Below are 14,931 nucleotides of genomic sequence, written 5' to 3'. Positions count from 1 at the left end.
TTTTCAATTCAGTTTAAGATACTCTCAAACATTAACAATATCAGATTTCAACTTATTTTTCTGTTCAAGGCTCCTTAATGCAAAAATAAAGTTTAATCCAATCAATTCTGGAATTTTCAGATATATATTAAGCTGGATAGTTTGTTCTAAAAGGATCACTAGTACATCTTGAAAAAGTAAATGCAACTGCACCTCTCCAGTCTCTTCGCAATTTTGTTGTTCATTGACATTATAACCTATACTTCACAAACAGAAAAATAGACATAATAACAAAAAGCTTTCACTTTTACCAATGATTTTACTTTAAAAGTGGGGCTACAGACTCCCAATTATTCAAGAGGGAACTGGAATCATAAAATGCAGCAGCATAAAAACAGAGCATTTAGCCCATCCAGTCTTTATTTCTACTTTGCTCTACATGAGCCAACTAGTTCAATCCCACTCTCTTAATCATTCTCAATCCCTTCAAAATATCACTTTTTCTTCAAAAATCAGAGATGGATGCTGTTAACAACAATAGATTGTAACAGGGAACAGCATATTGAAATACCCTCTAAAGAAATGATTTCTTTTTAAATCTTACGTTTGTGTCTTTGTCACCATCTTGATCACCAGAAACATATTAAACAAAAACTAGAGCCCACTAAAGAGCAGTCAATTACATAAATTAAAAATTCATCCATTTTAATGATCTGATCTTCTGTGCATAATCAAAAATGTTCACTTGCGATGCTGTCCCATTTCCTTTTTGAAAAAGACACTTCTAGAATTCAAACGGAACTAAATAGGTGGAAACAGTCCCTCGTGTAATTAGCTTTGCCACTTTGAAGTTTCTTCAAGTGCAATTGTCCTCACTAATTCTTAAAACAGGGAGCAAGAAACAGGGTTCAAAATCAAACAAATGTGATTTAGTTTCAGTCAAAAACTAAATTGAATCTTATTCAAATGATACAAAGTACTGTACCATTTTGAAGATCCAGAAGATTCTAATTCCAATTAATTGGACAATTTAAAAATAGATTTGAAAAATACTGCATATAAATGTGGATTCAAATGCAGCTTTCAAGCTATTAAAAATGGAATGCAGATACTTTACAACATTAAGATACACTACAAAACTAAACATGAGAAAAACAGGGTGACAATAACCAGAGTTGACATGCAGCCTATTATTTATCAAAAGACAACAATGCATTAACATTTGAGATGCACAAGAGGAATGCCCTTCACGTTCAATGATAATGTTATAATAGAAATCATTTGTTCTGTGGTTATATGAAGGAAGATTGCTGCAGGTAAGCTTCCTATAGAGAACAGAGTCTACTTACCAAGCATATCCTCGGACACAGGTGTACGAAGTATGTCACCTGTAAATTCGCAGGCTGTTTTCTTTGCATCAATACCTGATGTCCCCTCAAACACCTGTACACAATGAAAAAGACATGAAAGCGCACTTAAAATGCATAAAATTCTTGTGTGTTCTTCACCAAAATGTTACCAAGGCATAGGGCATGAGGAAAGACTGCATAAACTAGTCTTCTAGTCTGGGGCCCAGAGCTTGCGAAGCTGGACCCATATCAGACCGGATAAAAGTAGGAGCTGGCAGAGCAGTGTGAGAGAGAGAGAGAGGTGGGAGGGGGGTAGAGAGAGAGAGAGGTGGGAGGGGGGTAGAGAGAGAGAGAGGTGGGAGGGGGGTAGAGAGAGAGAGAGGTGGGAGGGGGGTAGAGAGAGAGAGAGAGGTGGGAGGGGGGTAGAGAGAGAGAGAGAGAGGTGGGAGGGGGGTAGAGAGAGAGAGAGAGGTGGGAGGGGGGTAGAGAGAGAGAGAGGTGGGAGGGGGGTAGAGAGAGAGAGAGAGGTGGGAGGGGGGTAGAGAGAGAGAGAGAGGTGGGAGGGGGGTAGAGAGAGAGAGAGAGGTGGGAGGGGGGTAGAGAGAGAGAGAGAGGTGGGAGGGGGGTAGAGAGAGAGAGAGAGGTGGGAGGGGGGTAGAGAGAGAGAGAGGTGGGAGGGGGGTAGAGAGAGAGAGAGGTGGGAGGGGGGTAGAGAGAGAGAGAGGTAGGAGGGGGGTAGAGACAGAGAGAGAGGTAGGAGGGGGGTAGAGACGAGAGAGAGAGGTGGGAGGGGGGTAGAGAGAGAGAGAGAGGTGGGAGGGGGGTAGAGAGAGAGAGAGAGGTGGGAGGGGGGTAGAGAGAGAGAGAGGTGGGAGGGGGGTAGAGAGAGAGAGAGGTGGGAGGGGGGTAGAGAGAGAGAGAGGTGGGAGGGGGGTAGAGAGAGAGAGAGGTGGGAGGGGGGGTAGAGAGAGAGAGAGGTGGGAGGGGGGTAGAGAGAGAGAGAGGTGGGAGGGGGGTAGAGAGAGAGAGAGGTGGGAGGGGGGAGAGAGAGAGAGAGGTGGGAGGGGGGAGAGAGAGAGAGAGGTGGGAGGGGGGAGAGAGAGAGGTGGGAGGGGGGAGAGAGAGAGAGGTGGGAGGGGGGAGAGAGAGAGAGAGGTGGGAGGGGGGAGAGAGAGAGGTGGGAGGGGGGAGAGAGAGAGGTGGGAGGGGGGAGAGAGAGAGGTGGGAGGGGGGAGAGAGAGAGGTGGGAGGGGGGAGAGAGAGAGGTGGGAGGGGGGAGAGAGAGAGGTGGGAGGGGGGGAGAGAGAGAGGTGGGAGGGGGGGAGAGAGAGAGGTGGGAGGGGGGGAGAGAGAGAGGTGGGAGGGGGGAGAGAGTGAGGTGGGAGGGGGGAGAGAGAGAGGTGGGAGGGGGGAGAGAGAGAGGTGGGAGGGGGGAGAGAGAGAGGTGGGAGGGGGGAGAGAGAGAGGTGGGAGGGGGGAGAGAGAGAGGTGGGAGGGGGGAGAGAGAGAGGTGGGAGGGGGGAGAGAGAGAGGTGGGAGGGGGGGAGAGAGAGAGGTGGGAGGGGGGAGAGAGAGAGGTGGGAGGGGGGGAGAGAGAGAGGTGGGAGGGGGGAGAGAGAGAGGTGGGAGGGGGGAGAGAGAGAGGTGGGAGGGGGGAGAGAGAGAGGTGGGAGGGGGGAGAGAGAGAGGTGGGAGGGGGGAGAGAGAGAGGTGGGAGGGGGGAGAGAGAGAGGTGGGAGGGGGGAGAGAGAGAGGTGGGAGGGGGGGAGAGAGAGAGGTGGGAGGGGGGAGAGAGAGAGGTGGGAGGGGGGAGAGAGAGAGGTGGGAGGGGGGAGAGAGAGAGGTGGGAGGGGGGAGAGAGAGAGGTGGGAGGGGGGAGAGAGAGAGGTGGGAGGGGGGAGAGAGAGAGGTGGGAGGGGGGAGAGAGAGAGGTGGGAGGGGGGAGAGAGAGAGGTGGGAGGGGGGAGAGAGAGAGGTGGGAGGGGGGAGAGAGAGAGGTGGGAGGGGGGAGAGAGAGAGGTGGGAGGGGGGAGAGAGAGAGGTGGGAGGGGGGAGAGAGAGAGGTGGGAGGGGGGAGAGAGAGAGGTGGGAGGGGGGGAGAGAGAGAGGTGGGAGGGGGGAGAGAGAGAGGTGGGAGGGGGGAGAGAGAGAGGTGGGAGGGGGGAGAGAGAGAGGTGGGAGGGGGGAGAGAGAGAGGTGGGAGGGGGGAGAGAGAGAGGTGGGAGGGGGGAGAGAGAGAGGTGGGAGGGGGGAGAGAGAGAGGTGGGAGGGGGGAGAGAGAGAGGTGGGAGGGGGGAGAGAGAGAGGTGGGAGGGGGGAGAGAGAGAGGTGGGAGGGGGGAGAGAGAGAGGTGGGAGGGGGGAGAGAGAGAGAGGTGGGAGGGGGGAGAGAGAGAGGTGGGAGGGGGGAGAGAGAGAGGTGGGAGGGGGGAGAGAGAGAGGTGGGAGGGGGGAGAGAGAGAGGTGGGAGGGGGGAGAGAGAGAGGTGGGAGGGGGGAGAGAGAGAGGTGGGAGGGGGGAGAGAGAGAGGTGGGAGGGGGGAGAGAGAGAGGTGGGAGGGGGGAGAGAGAGAGGTGGGAGGGGGGAGAGAGAGAGGTGGGAGGGGGGAGAGAGAGAGGTGGGAGGGGGGAGAGAGAGAGGTGGGAGGGGGGAGAGAGAGAGGTGGGAGGGGGGAGAGAGAGAGGTGGGAGGGGGGAGAGAGAGAGGTGGGAGGGGGGAGAGAGAGAGGTGGGAGGGGGGAGAGAGAGAGGTGGGAGGGGGGAGAGAGAGAGGTGGGAGGGGGGAGAGAGAGAGGTGGGAGGGGGGAGAGAGAGAGGTGGGAGGGGGGAGAGAGAGAGGTGGGAGGGGGGAGAGAGAGAGGTGGGAGGGGGGAGAGAGAGAGGTGGGAGGGGGGAGAGAGAGAGGTGGGAGGGGGGAGAGAGAGAGGTGGGAGGGGGGAGAGAGAGAGGTGGGAGGGGGGAGAGAGAGAGGTGGGAGGGGGGAGAGAGAGAGGTGGGAGGGGGGAGAGAGAGAGGTGGGAGGGGGGAGAGAGAGAGGTGGGAGGGGGGAGAGAGAGAGGTGGGAGGGGGGAGAGAGAGAGGTGGGAGGGGGGAGAGAGAGAGGTGGGAGGGGGGAGAGAGAGAGGTGGGAGGGGGGAGAGAGAGAGGTGGGAGGGGGGAGAGAGAGAGGTGGGAGGGGGGAGAGAGAGAGGTGGGAGGGGGGAGAGAGAGAGGTGGGAGGGGGGAGAGAGAGAGGTGGGAGGGGGGAGAGAGAGAGGTGGGAGGGGGGAGAGAGAGAGGTGGGAGGGGGGAGAGAGAGAGGTGGGAGGGGGGAGAGAGAGAGGTGGGAGGGGGGAGAGAGAGAGGTGGGAGGGGGGAGAGAGAGAGGTGGGAGGGGGGAGAGAGAGAGGTGGGAGGGGGGAGAGAGAGAGGTGGGAGGGGGGAGAGAGAGAGGTGGGAGGGGGGAGAGAGAGAGGTGGGAGGGGGGAGAGAGAGAGGTGGGAGGGGGGAGAGAGAGAGGTGGGAGGGGGGAGAGAGAGAGGTGGGAGGGGGGAGAGAGAGAGGTGGGAGGGGGGAGAGAGAGAGGTGGGAGGGGGGAGAGAGAGAGGTGGGAGGGGGGAGAGAGAGAGGTGGGAGGGGGGAGAGAGAGAGGTGGGAGGGGGGAGAGAGAGAGGTGGGAGGGGGGAGAGAGAGAGGTGGGAGGGGGGAGAGAGAGAGGTGGGAGGGGGGAGAGAGAGAGGTGGGAGGGGGGAGAGAGAGAGGTGGGAGGGGGGAGAGAGAGAGGTGGGAGGGGGGAGAGAGAGAGGTGGGAGGGGGGAGAGAGAGAGGTGGGAGGGGGGAGAGAGAGAGGTGGGAGGGGGGAGAGAGAGAGGTGGGAGGGGGGAGAGAGAGAGGTGGGAGGGGGGAGAGAGAGAGGTGGGAGGGGGGAGAGAGAGAGGTGGGAGGGGGGAGAGAGAGAGGTGGGAGGGGGGAGAGAGAGAGGTGGGAGGGGGGAGAGAGAGAGGTGGGAGGGGGGAGAGAGAGAGGTGGGAGGGGGGAGAGAGAGAGGTGGGAGGGGGGAGAGAGAGAGGTGGGAGGGGGGAGAGAGAGAGGTGGGAGGGGGGAGAGAGAGAGGTGGGAGGGGGGAGAGAGAGAGGTGGGAGGGGGGAGAGAGAGAGGTGGGAGGGGGGAGAGAGAGAGGTGGGAGGGGGGAGAGAGAGAGGTGGGAGGGGGGAGAGAGAGAGGTGGGAGGGGGGAGAGAGAGAGGTGGGAGGGGGGAGAGAGAGAGGTGGGAGGGGGGAGAGAGAGAGGTGGGAGGGGGGAGAGAGAGAGGTGGGAGGGGGGAGAGAGAGAGGTGGGAGGGGGGAGAGAGAGAGGTGGGAGGGGGGAGAGAGAGAGGTGGGAGGGGGGAGAGAGAGAGGTGGGAGGGGGGAGAGAGAGAGGTGGGAGGGGGGAGAGAGAGAGGTGGGAGGGGGGAGAGAGAGAGGTGGGAGGGGGGAGAGAGAGAGGTGGGAGGGGGGAGAGAGAGAGGTGGGAGGGGGGAGAGAGAGAGGTGGGAGGGGGGAGAGAGAGAGGTGGGAGGGGGGAGAGAGAGAGGTGGGAGGGGGGAGAGAGAGAGGTGGGAGGGGGGAGAGAGAGAGGTGGGAGGGGGGAGAGAGAGAGGTGGGAGGGGGGAGAGAGAGAGGTGGGAGGGGGGAGAGAGAGAGGTGGGAGGGGGGAGAGAGAGAGGTGGGAGGGGGGAGAGAGAGAGGTGGGAGGGGGGAGAGAGAGAGGTGGGAGGGGGGAGAGAGAGAGGTGGGAGGGGGGAGAGAGAGAGGTGAGAGGGGGGAGAGAGAGAGGTGGGAGGGGGGAGGGAGAGAGGTGGGAGGGGGGAGGGAGAGAGGTGGGAGGGGGGAGAGAGAGAGGTGGGAGGGGGGAGAGAGAGAGGTGGGAGGGGGGAGAGAGAGAGGTGGGAGGGGGGAGAGAGAGAGGTGGGAGGGCGGAGAGAGAGAGGTGGGAGGGCGGAGAGAGAGAGGTGGGAGGGGGGAGAGAGAGAGGTGGGAGGGGGGAGAGAGAGAGGTGGGAGGGGGGAGAGAGAGAGGTGGGAGGGGGGGAGAGAGAGAGGTGGGAGGGGGGAGAGAGAGAGGTGGGAGGGGGGAGAGAGAGAGGTGGGAGGGGGGAGAGAGAGAGGTGGGAGGGGGGAGAGAGAGAGGTGGGAGGGGGGAGAGAGAGAGGTGGGAGGGGGGAGAGAGAGAGGTGGGAGGGGGGAGAGAGAGAGGTGGGAGGGGGGAGAGAGAGAGGTGGGAGGGGGGAGAGAGAGAGGTGGGAGGGGGGAGAGAGAGAGGTGGGAGGGGGGAGAGAGAGAGGTGGGAGGGGGGAGAGAGAGAGGTGGGAGGGGGGAGAGAGAGAGGTGGGAGGGGGGAGAGAGAGAGGTGGGAGGGGGGAGAGAGAGAGGTGGGAGGGGGGGAGAGAGAGAGGTGGGAGGGGGGAGAGAGAGAGGTGGGAGGGGGGAGAGAGAGAGGTGGGAGGGGGGAGAGAGAGAGGTGGGAGGGGGGGAGAGAGAGAGGTGGGAGGGGGGAGAGAGAGAGGTGGGAGGGGGGAGAGAGAGAGGTGGGAGGGGGGAGAGAGAGAGGTGGGAGGGGGGAGAGAGAGAGGTGGGAGGGGGGAGAGAGAGGTGGGAGGGGGGAGAGAGAGGTGGGAGGGGGGAGAGAGAGAGGTGGGAGGGGGGAGAGAGAGAGGTGGGAGGGGGGAGAGAGAGAGGTGGGAGGGGGGAGAGAGAGAGGTGGGAGGGGGGAGAGAGAGAGGTGGGAGGGGGGAGAGAGAGAGGTGGGAGAGGGAGGTGGGAAGGGGAGGGAGAGAGGGAGGAGGGAGAGAGGGAGGATGTGAGGGAGGGAGGGAGGGAGGAGAGAGAGAGGTGGGAGGGGGGAGAGAGAGAGGTGGGAGGGGGGAGAGAGAGAGGTGGGAGGGGGGAGAGAGAGAGGTGGGAGGGGGGAGAGAGAGAGGTGGGAGGGGGGAGAGAGAGAGGTGGGAGGGGGGAGAGAGAGAGGTGGGAGGGGGGAGAGAGAGAGGTGGGAGGGGGGAGAGAGAGAGGTGGGAGGGGGGAGAGAGAGAGGTGGGAGGGGGGGAGAGAGAGAGGTGGGAGGGGGGAGAGAGAGAGGTGAGAGGGGGGAGAGAGAGAGGTGGGAGAGGGAGGTGGGAAGGGGAGGGGAGGGAGAGAGGGAGGAGGGAGAGAGGGAGGATGTGAGGGAGGGAGGGAGAGAGAGAGAGCGAGAGAGAGAGAGAGAGAGAGGGAGCGAGAGAGAGGGAGAGAGGACTGTGCTAGAGAGACGGGCTCACTCCCACTCTCAGGGTTCCCATTTATCTGCATTTACTCACATTGCAGGTGAGGTTGAGTGAGTGAGCATGCTCCATGAGACTCCGAGTGAGTCAGACACACACGTCCTCTCACTCTAATAGTCATCTTTATTTCTCATTCTATTACATTATCAATTATTGCTTTGATATTGAGCAAAACAAAAAGCAGGTTGTTTCATACTTCAGCCTCATCTCAGAAATTCGTTTAGTGTTGTGCCAAAAGTTATCTTTCAGAAATTTGGTCATCGACCCACTAAGTAAGAGAAAAATTGAAATGTGATCCCCCAAGCAATAAATGTTATTGAAGGTTAACCGGTGATTTAGTTGAGATTTTTAGGATTGATTGGACATTGACTGATTTATTGAAAGGGAATTGATAGGTGCTGTAGGAATCTAAGACCAAGGACATGACCTCAGAATCAGAGCCAGCCATTCAGGTGAGAACTAGGAAACATTTCATGGAAAGGGTAGTAGAAATGTGGAACTCCCTCCCACAGATAAAGAGTAGATGCTAGCTCAACTAATAAATTTAAATCAGGGATCGACAGCTTTGTACTTGCTAAGGGTATTATGGGATATGTACCCAGGATATAGATCAGCCATGAATGGCTGAACAGGTTCAAGGGGCTGAATGGCCCACTCCTGTTCCTAAAGTATGAGAAATAAAAGGTGTTGGATAAAACTTGACACACTCTTATGTGGAAATAGTACTAAAGTTATAGAATCAGAGTTATATAGAGCACATGGGAGGCCTCTCAACTGTCATTGCAGGAAACATGTAACCGATGATAGAACAGATTGGGATGGAAATAGCCCACAGAAGTTGACCACGAAGGTGGCATGGTGGAGAATGATCATGTGGTCATCGGTCAAAAGTCACTGAGACATCGAGGAGGTTCACTTTCATTGATTAATTGAGCAAAGTTCAGTATGTATTTTTTAACCAGAGAATTGAAAAAGTATAACAACCTGTATTTACATTGTAAAAGGTATTTCACACAAGCATTATCAAACATAATCTAGCACCATGTCAGACACAGAGGTATTACTGCAGGTGACTAAGCTTGATCAAAGAGGTAAGTTTTAAGGAAGGTCTTCAAGGAGAAAGTGATAGAGAAATAAAGAGGTTTAAGGAGGGAATTCCAGGGTTTAGGGCCCAAGCTGCTGAAAGCACGGCCACCAAAAGTGAGAAGAAGAAAATAGGGGATGTGCAAGAGGCCTGAATTGGAGAGGTGCAGGGGTTTCTGAGAGTAGTAGGGCTGGAGGTGGTTACACAGACAAGGAGTGACAAGGTTATGGAGGTATTTGAAAAGAATTTAAATTTTAAAATTGAGGTGTTCAGGAGCCATCATAGGTCAGTGAGCAGAGAGGTGATAGATAAACAGGACTTGGTCAAGACAGATTAAGTGCAGCAGAGTTTTAGATCAGTTCAAGTTATGAAGGATGCAAGGTGGGAGGGCCTGGAGAACAATGGAATAATCTTTTATAGGCTACCATTAATTCTCAAATACAATTCCTGATCTTGGAGAGTTAGCTGACGTTGAACGGGATGATAGTAAGGGGCATTACCATTTAGCACCTTAGGAACATGGAGAAAATTCTGCTCAAATTCTTAGGCTACATTTAGAGTACTGTGTGTAATTTTCAGTACCCCATCAGAGAAAGACAATTAAAGCCAATGCCAGAAAGCTATAATTACAAGTCAAGAGTGGAAAAGGGAAAGAATGAATTGAGAAAGGCGTGATCCTCTGGTCAGAGTCCATGATGAAGGGAAACAATTTAAAATTGTTGCAAATAGAGAAGATTGGTTTGAAGAAATTTCTTTAGAGGGTTGTTGGAAACTTGGAATGCTTTACTATAGAGTTGTGGCAGAAGAAACTTGTATATTTTAAAGAAAATTTGGATACAATTTTAAGAAAGATACAGTATAACAATGTAAAGAAAGAGCAGACAGTGAAATATGTTTTGCACTGACCAAGCATTGAATGGGCTCATTCTGTACTATCAACCCTTTTGTTTGTCTAGGCATCAGATAGGTATTGGAGGGTTACTGGTTGAGGAACCAAACTGTTTGAGTCAGTATCTTAGGATCAGACGGATGAGATAGTCTTGCAGAACAGGTATAGTTGTGATATTTGAATTTGTGGTTAACTTTCTGCTGCACAGTGTAGCAGCATTCAACAATGCAAAATAATGGTATATGCAGGCAAATCCACAGCACAAGTCCTAGGAATGGATACAGATGCCAGATTACACTGATGTGGTCCCCAGTCACTTAGTGAATGTACTGTAAAACTAAGCCATACAAAGAGGATTTGAGATTTAATCCTTCATCTTTGAGCTAGCTGGTCTCAGCAAGAGCAGTGATGATAACACTATACCTCAAGAACCCAGATTAGGGATAAAAATTGGTCAGAACACCCAATGGAATGCAGAAAATTGTGCATTCAAGCAAAGTATTGCCCTTGGCTCTGTGGCTTCTAACTGCACTTGAACAGCCAACATGTGTTGATTATTCAGACTCAGTGCATTGCCCATTTAAGGTGTCAGATCTATAGGGTTACATGCCAGCATTAATCTCTGTCTTGGGAAAAGGCTGGATGAAAACAATTTAAACAAATAATTTATGGAACAAAATTAAATTGATGGTGGTAACAATACCTTCTACAAGACATGGAAGCAATGTTAAAGACTTTAAGTTAAAATTTATGAGCAATGAAAAAGAGTTGAAATAAGTACTGTATTTTAAGTTACAAAAAAATGCTAAATTAGATAAAATTCTGTGTAAAACTGAAATTAATCCAACAGTGCAATTTTTCTCCATCCACTCAAAAATTTACACATTTAGAAGACAGTATCAAATGCTACCAAAACAAAGTAGAAGTATATTCTATAAGAAACGAGGCCATGGGCTTCTTACCAAAACAAACACAAAATTTTGAGGTTTTACATTCATTACATTACATTAGATTCATTACATATACTTGGAAAAGTCAAAGCCAACTGGAAGAGTGGAACTGCCTTTTCTTATTCCTACTTCATATTTTATTTAGAAGAAAATACACAGGACGTGAAATTGGATTATCACAGGTAATACTTTACATAGATAAAAACAAAAAACTGCGGATGCTGGAATCCAAAACAAAAACAGAATTACCTGGAAAAACTCAGCAGGTCTGGCAGCATCGGTGGAGAAGAAAAGAGTTGACGTTTCGAGTCCTCATGACCCTTCAACAGGGTCTTTTCTTCTCCACCGATGCTGGCAGACCTGCTGAGTTTTTCCAGGTAATTCTGCTTTTGTAATACTTTACATAGGTCATTCCAACTGTGATGGGTTAGGATGAGACTTCAAACCTAAGTTTTATATTTTGGAATAAAAACAGAAAAAAGTTGGAAAAACTAAGCGGGTCTGGCAGCATTTGTGAAGACAGAAACAGAGTTATCATTTCAAGTCTGTACGACTCTTCTTCAGAGCTCTGAAGAGTCACACAGACACAGAACATCAACTCTTTCTCTCTCCACAGATGCTGCCAGACCTGCTGAATTTTTCCAGCACTGTTTTAATTTCAGATTTCTAGCATCTACAGTATTTTGCTTTTATTTTATATTATGGAGACACTCAAAACATTTTAGAAAAAGTCCTAACAAATTCTTCAAAGTAAAGCTTTTAGAGATAATTAAATGATTCAGTCAATACATTTACTAAGCATTCATTCCAACACTATACTATTTCAATAGAAACCCCACCTGGACTACAGCCTTACTGCCACTAACTTCCAGAACTTGTCCACTTCGGATGGATCCATCAGGAAGGGTCAGATGTACAATCTCTGCATACCTTGGAAACTAACAGTAAAAAAACAGAAACCCTTTAATATTTTAGCTGAGAATTCATACAAATACAGATAAATTACATAATTTCAAATACCATTTTAATCCAATATTACCATTCGAAAGTTCCAATCAATTTCCATGGGCTTGAACAAATTTACTAAAAGCACATACTGTGCTACAAACGGTGTAGCTGAACAATTACAATAACTTGATAAGTATTTTGATCAAGAAAGAATTTCACAGAGAATTGTTATGCTTTGGAGAATAACAGTACTGTAATTGTACCTACACCACACGTACTGCAACATTTAAGATGGTGGCTCACCACCTTATCAAGAGCAATAAATGTTAGTCTTTCCAGTGATGTCCACACCCCATGAATGAATAAAAAAAATTAAGGTTTGTACAATGCTGCTGATTTTTGTAAATGCCAGCACTCATTATTAGTTCTTGCCAGTCCTATTCCACCTCATTCCCACACATTTCCTGCTCTAAACATAACACTTGAACGCATGCTGATTCAAACATGTTCATTAGTTATTTGCATTTTTATTGCTCAGCAACCGTATAACTTCAGATGATAAAGGACATTTTGCTTAAGTATCTAAATTTAGATTCAGCGGCAGTAAGACCGATTGAATGGACAGAGGTGCTAATTAGGAGTTGTTTTATAAGCACTCTATTGAAATCCTGATATCAGCACAACCTTTCTTGGCAAAACATTTTAGTTATTATTTTGTTCAGATTCAAACTTATGACTGGCATTCAGAATTACCCACATTAAGTTTTTACTGTGATAAATACCTTTACTTGGTCCAAGATCACCAGTGGCCCATTAACACCAGACACTGTCTTGTAGGCTATTAAAAATAAAATTCACAATAGAATGAGCTTTATTCAGAAATGTAGTCATCAAGCTCAATGCAAAATACAATAAACAAACAGATTACTCATCTAATGAATTTTGCAGTGTTAAGACTGCAAATAAAACTAAATGCAGTTGGTGTAAATGTATGGACTTAATTTTTACATTTTCACTGTCCTTCAATGCAGGGCAAAAGCACAACATTCCACTTCTCAAGATATCCAGTTTTTTTGAAATGTTTGTTGTTACCTGTTTACTAAAAGATTTCCCTTCTCCATCAGCATGGTTACAGAGATCATTTTTAATGAAGTTTAATGAAAAATAAGATCCATAGAATATTTCAATTGCTGGTCAAACCCTAAAGTAACTGCATAATTCACCATTTGATGGACTAGGCACAATGGCATTACTGTTGTATGGGTGGTCAACTGAATCTCACCGAATTGCAGGAAAAGGAATTTTTGCAGCATGATTTTGATACATTACCAAGTGCAAAACTGCCTTATTAGTACTGAACTGCAACTTTGGGCAGTTCTCTCAGGTGAAGCAGCAATACAGGGAGACACAGACTATTACCTTGCCTTTTTTTCTTTACATGGGAAAATATTAACCATGCAGACACAGGAGACAATTTGACTATGGTTGACATTTGTTTCTGATCAGCCTTCTCTCACATCTGTGGTGGCTGAAGTAAGGACTGCATTGTTTCGATAGGCCTCTATCACGCTTTGCTTTTTGTGTAATCCGTCAATCTCTTCACCGATATCAAAGCTGCAAGGAAATTAGAACAGACCAGCTCTACTGCAGTGCACTAAAGCTTAGCGGGGTGCATCCACTATGCAACTAATTAGGCTGCAGCCAACAGAATAAACCTGTCAATGTTCGCTTGCTGTTTCCCACACACCTGCATTTCATTCACTAATAAGCAAACATCGGGAGAAGCAAGGCAAACTGCTCGAGCATGAAAACCATATAACAGTGTTGCAATCAGCTAAAGTATTTCTAGTTTCCTTTTAAAAGTTGCATAACACTCAAACTAAGGAACACTCCTGAACCAGATAATCCACTCAGTTACTTACTGAGAGAGTAATATTGCTAAATCTACTGTAAATCGTCCTAAACAGCGAACATTTAATTCTATTAATAGATTATTTTTCAAAAAGCTTCAGGTTAATCATCTCAAGTGGATCTTTCATCTTTATAACATTCTTCCCAGTCTGCCTTGGACATTTTCTTTTAAAGTACCAATTTGCCAATGCAGAGACTTCAGTGTTACCACTCAACAACGCACAATTAAACCTGAACAATGACTAATGGAGAAATAAGTTAACCAGGTATTGCAGCAAATAGGGAAGAGGTACCATTTATAGCAATAAACTTAATTTCAGGTCAATGAATGGTGCATTTGATAAATTCAACTACACAACTCCGGTAGCTAAATATAAATTTTTTGGAGTGTGTTGCATTATTTAATAAAATAAATGATCCAACTGGTTGCAGAACAAAACATTTGATTCAGACAAAGTCAAAAAGAAACTCAATATTGCAAATTCAATATTTGGCTGTCAAGACATCAGACATTTTTTAAAATATAATTTGAAAATTTATATAATTTCCAAGTGGATTATGAAATTAGATTAGCTGGTATAAGGTGTGCACTTTAATGTCATGTTTAATATAAAGGAAGTATTTTGCATTGCTTTGAAATTAGATGGAGTTGAGACTCTTTGCACAATTTAATTTGGTGGAAGTTTTCCCCCCCAAAATCCATCAGGAAGCACCATTTCAATTATAAATAAAAACTCTCTCCACCCCTTCCCTACTTGAGCTCAAGTACACAGCCCCCTGTTTAACATGCAGCTCCTGAGCAGGTCACAAGGCCGCCTGTTCAGCTGCCAGCAGCTTTTGTGTACAAAGATGTTAATTGGTTCTAATCCCTTCATAGAAGCTGTTTTGGTAGCCTGACCCAGCACCCTGAAGGACACCTTGGTGTGAAATACTAAGAACCCATTCAAGTAGGAGTGAAAGAAAGCAGTGTGCATTCCAACACATTTGATTTAAAAGGCTGGAGGGTACAGCATCATTCTAAACTGAATAAATCTTGCAAGTTGTGGTAACAGTGAAGTATGCTCTCTTCAGAGACGTAACCTAAGAGTGCCGAAACTGAAATTTATTTTCAAAATAACAGCTAAATTACAGAATATTTTACAAATTACCTAAATCAAGACTAAACAGCAATAGTAGGTCAGTTCAATTTGTATACAGAATAGCAAGATGGGCATGATTGAGTTTACGTCAAGAATATCCTTATATACAGTTTACTGAAATAGTTCTTCTGTCAGAACTGCTTTACATTTTCCATCATCACCCAATGCCACATTTAAGAAAATCAAGTACATGGTTTGACTAGACCCCCTGGTGCAAATATATTGCCTTCCCCTATTTCTACACCAATCATACTTATTTGGAGACCCAAAGAGGTTCATTAGCCGTTATTATTATTATGCTATCCCTGCACTATTATACAGAATTTGGTATTTTTAGGTAACTGGCAGCTAGTTAACTAGGCAGGATGCCAATTTAAATGAGTTTATGGATTTCTAATACTTCAGGGT

At 48.8% G+C, this 14,931-nt stretch overlaps 1 protein-coding gene across 1 annotated transcript in view; it reads right to left on the bottom strand.

The window, feature by feature from the left end:
• Positions 1 to 14,931, bottom strand: part of atp6v1ba (ATPase, H+ transporting, lysosomal, V1 subunit B, member a) — a 71,789-nt gene that overhangs the window by 35,687 nt on the left and 21,171 nt on the right. The window contains exons 2-4 of the mRNA XM_041209759.1: positions 12,256 to 12,311; positions 11,365 to 11,463; positions 1,329 to 1,422 (exon numbers count right to left, since the gene is read on the bottom strand). Coding sequence (XP_041065693.1) covers positions 1,329 to 1,422; positions 11,365 to 11,463; positions 12,256 to 12,311 — 249 coding nt within the window. The remainder of the gene's footprint in view (positions 1 to 1,328; positions 1,423 to 11,364; positions 11,464 to 12,255; positions 12,312 to 14,931) is intronic.

This window comes from Carcharodon carcharias, chromosome 17, assembly GCF_017639515.1.
Source record: "Carcharodon carcharias isolate sCarCar2 chromosome 17, sCarCar2.pri, whole genome shotgun sequence".
In the NCBI taxonomy this organism is placed as follows: domain Eukaryota; kingdom Metazoa; phylum Chordata; class Chondrichthyes; order Lamniformes; family Lamnidae; genus Carcharodon; species Carcharodon carcharias.
Note: the sequence above shows the minus strand (reverse complement) of the source record. Positions and strands in the feature narration are given on the sequence as shown.